General features: G+C 48.7%; 1 protein-coding gene across 1 annotated transcript in view; it reads left to right on the top strand.

Moving 5' to 3' along the window:
- Window positions 1–2,626: 2,626 nt before the first annotated feature.
- Window positions 2,627–2,992, top strand: part of Nhsl1 (NHS like 1) — a 91,217-nt gene continuing 90,851 nt past the window's right edge. The window contains exon 1 of the mRNA XM_023712201.1: window positions 2,627–2,965. Coding sequence (XP_023567969.1) covers window positions 2,908–2,965 — 58 coding nt within the window. The 5' untranslated portion in view covers window positions 2,627–2,907. The remainder of the gene's footprint in view (window positions 2,966–2,992) is intronic.

Raw genomic sequence — 2,992 nt, 5'->3', positions numbered from 1 at the left:
TATGCTTACAGCTGCTTGGCCATCTCCTCAGAACTTATCAGTTTAACAAGCGCACACACTTACCCCATGCCGGGCACTGTCTGAGGACTTTACCCATACTCACTCTTTATGTTGGCCTGATAACTTTGTGATGTGCACCCTCTTACTCACTTCCTTTTATAGCTGAGAGAACAGTGGGGTGTGGAGGGATCCCTGCTCGTCTTATAAGTCGCCGGTGACCTGGCCAGGTGCTGTGCAGCTGGGGTCTTCGCTGTTAGGTTGGGCTGTCACGTTTCCCGGTTAGGAGCTGAATAACTTTAAAACTTTAGGCTCTTCCATAAGTAAGTGTGATGAAGAGGCATGCAGGTCATATGATAAAAACATGTCCCTGTGCTTATGCCTATACACAGAAATAAAGAGATGACAGCATTGTTAAGGGAAACTTTATCATTAATAAGCGCTCCACAAACACAACTTTATATGTATGCAAAACAATGAATAAATGCAATCATTTATTGGGTATTTTACCTGGGTTTATAGAGTTAGGGAGAAGCTCGGGATACTGCCCGAAGGACAAGGTGCCCAGGACTCTGGGATGGATGGGCGAGGAACAGCGTGGCGCTGTCTTCCCCCAGCCGTGGCTGCCCAGCATCAGACTTGGTATTGGAGGAGGGAGGAGCCTGCCCCGTGCCTGGATCCTGTACCCTGCATGTTTGAAGAGGGGGCGAGAGCAGTCCCGTGCCTGGTCCTGGGAGATTGGTGATGCCTCACGGCCTGGGAGCATCCTCCCTCTGGAGAAAGAGAGGCAGTGGGATTGATTCACTGTGGAGCTGATTCTGTTGCCATCAGCTCCGATTTAATGCAGCATGACCTGGCCGCTTCCTACCCAGGGCCCTTTCTGTGGTGCTCGACTTTGATTTCCCGTTGCATTTGCAGCCTGCTAACCCAGTGTATCATTTGCTTATTGTGGAATAGTGTAAGCTCCATGAGGGTGGGGTCTCGCCTGTTTTCCTTAGCGATCCAGCCCGGCTGAGAATGGACAGGCTTCACTAGGTGCTCAGGGTTTACTTCTCTAGTGCATGAGCTGTGTTCACTGCCATAGCTGTGCATGCCTGAAAAGCTCCATGGTGCTGACCAGAAGTGAGCACACTCAGGGCCTTGTTCTGGATGGGAAGCGTGTATAGAGACACTTAACCTCGACGTGCCTGTCTGTCCTGCAAGGAGCAGGGTGAGGTCACTTGCCCTTGAATTTGTTTTCTGAAGGAGAACTTTGCTCATTCACTCAAGGCAGCTGCCCAAGCTGATTTACTGTCTTAGGTGTTACCCATTTCCGTCTGCCAATGTAATTACCTTTAAGCAAAGCTACGTGAAGGGTGAACGCATGCAAGTTGCAAATCTGTGATGAGACCTACAGCACCGTGTGTTTTCTTGTTTGCTCTTGTTGTTCAAAAGCTAAGCTGGAAGGGCTGAAATGTTTGAGGAGGCACGGTTCCAAAGTTTTCCCTAGAGGGAGCCCCTTCTATAAATTTCATTCTTTGACTAAGAGCTTTTGTTATAAACTAAATGTTTTGAATTAGGGGATTATTACATTTTTCCATTCAGTTACAAGTCTGGCCCAAAGCTATGGAATAAGAGGTTGTCTGAGTTGTTTCAAAAACTGCCATCAAGTCGAGCTGGGGGATGTGGCGCTGTCCTGTCCCTTTGTCCTTTTTGTATCTCTTGATCTGTGTTCTCTTTTTCATTCCACCTGGATTTGGTTTTGCCCGTGCTTCCTCGCGCGCATTTCTGACTCATCCCTCGGTGTTTGTTTCCCCATTTCTCAGAGGTGGCTTTCAAATGGGCCCAAGAAACAACTCCCTGCAGTGGGTTGGAGTTTGAGGATAACCCACACCGGGTTTGAGACTTATGCCTGGGGAGCAGTTGTGAAATTGTTAAGCTAGGTGCTCAGGTGAGAATTACAATCAGGCTCAAGATGAAAATGATCAGGGGCCCTTATCTAATTTCTCATTTGGAGCAGAGAAGTTGTGTTCTTTTTCATTTATTTTTATTTTGGTACCAGAAATCAAACTCAGGACCTTGCGCTTGCTAGGCAGGCCCTTGTACTGACGGAGCCATATCCTTGGCTGTGTTGAGGTTTTTCAAAAGTTGAGGGAGCTGGATAATAGGACGATTACACTTGGGAACACAGGTTACTGGTACTGGTAGGAGCCTAGGCATCCTCATTAGCATAGAAATGACCTCGGCCACCCTGCAGGACTCCTTAGAGAGTCTTCCCTGAAGCTGTACCGCTTACAAACGCTCCTCTGGTCTGGGAGGCAGGGCCCAGGGGCGTGGTCAGCAAACAATAGTTTGGTTCTTTTTTCTCTCTGGTCAGTGTCAGTTCAAATCCCGTATCCCACACACCCGGAGTTAACTGGAAAGTCAAAGAATCAGTGTGGCGTTGCTCTCAGACTTGCCGGCTCCTGTCAGACGACCTGGATGTTCACAGGGGCCTGCTTGAAAGCGGGGAGCGCGCTTGTTCAATCTTGATTTCCGAGGAGGAAAAAAAATCTACTGTTTCGGTGGACTCCAGGGAGGGAGGGGCTTATGGCCTTTGCCGAGAAGGTGGCTGAATGAGCGCGGGGCAGAAAGCCTCCGGTGGCTATCATGCAAATAAGAGCGCGATTGGCTTTCTCTTTGCAAGCCTGTTGTTTCTGGCTGCTCCCAGCCTTTAAGATTAGGTTTCATGGGAGTTTTTCAGGTTCAAGGACTGCTAATGGGTTGTAACTGCCTGACAATAAACTCAGCCTTAGAGTTCCAGTCCAAGGGCAGGACACGCGGAGGAAGAGGTGTAGAATCTGGGGCGGGAGAGTGCACCGTACCACCTGCCTGCGGGACTGAGATTTTTATGTGGTTTGCATTCCTGAACCGCATGTAGGGGCTCCAGACATGGTGGTGTTCATCAATGCGAAGATTAAGTCTTTCATTAAGCTTTTTAAGAAGAAAAGTAAGTAGTACCTTTTCTCCTTCTGCC

Source organism: Octodon degus, unplaced genomic scaffold, assembly GCF_000260255.1.
Source record: "Octodon degus isolate 3935 unplaced genomic scaffold, OctDeg1.0 scaffold00024, whole genome shotgun sequence".
In the NCBI taxonomy this organism is placed as follows: Eukaryota; Metazoa; Chordata; class Mammalia; order Rodentia; family Octodontidae; genus Octodon; species Octodon degus.
Note: the sequence above shows the minus strand (reverse complement) of the source record. Positions and strands in the feature narration are given on the sequence as shown.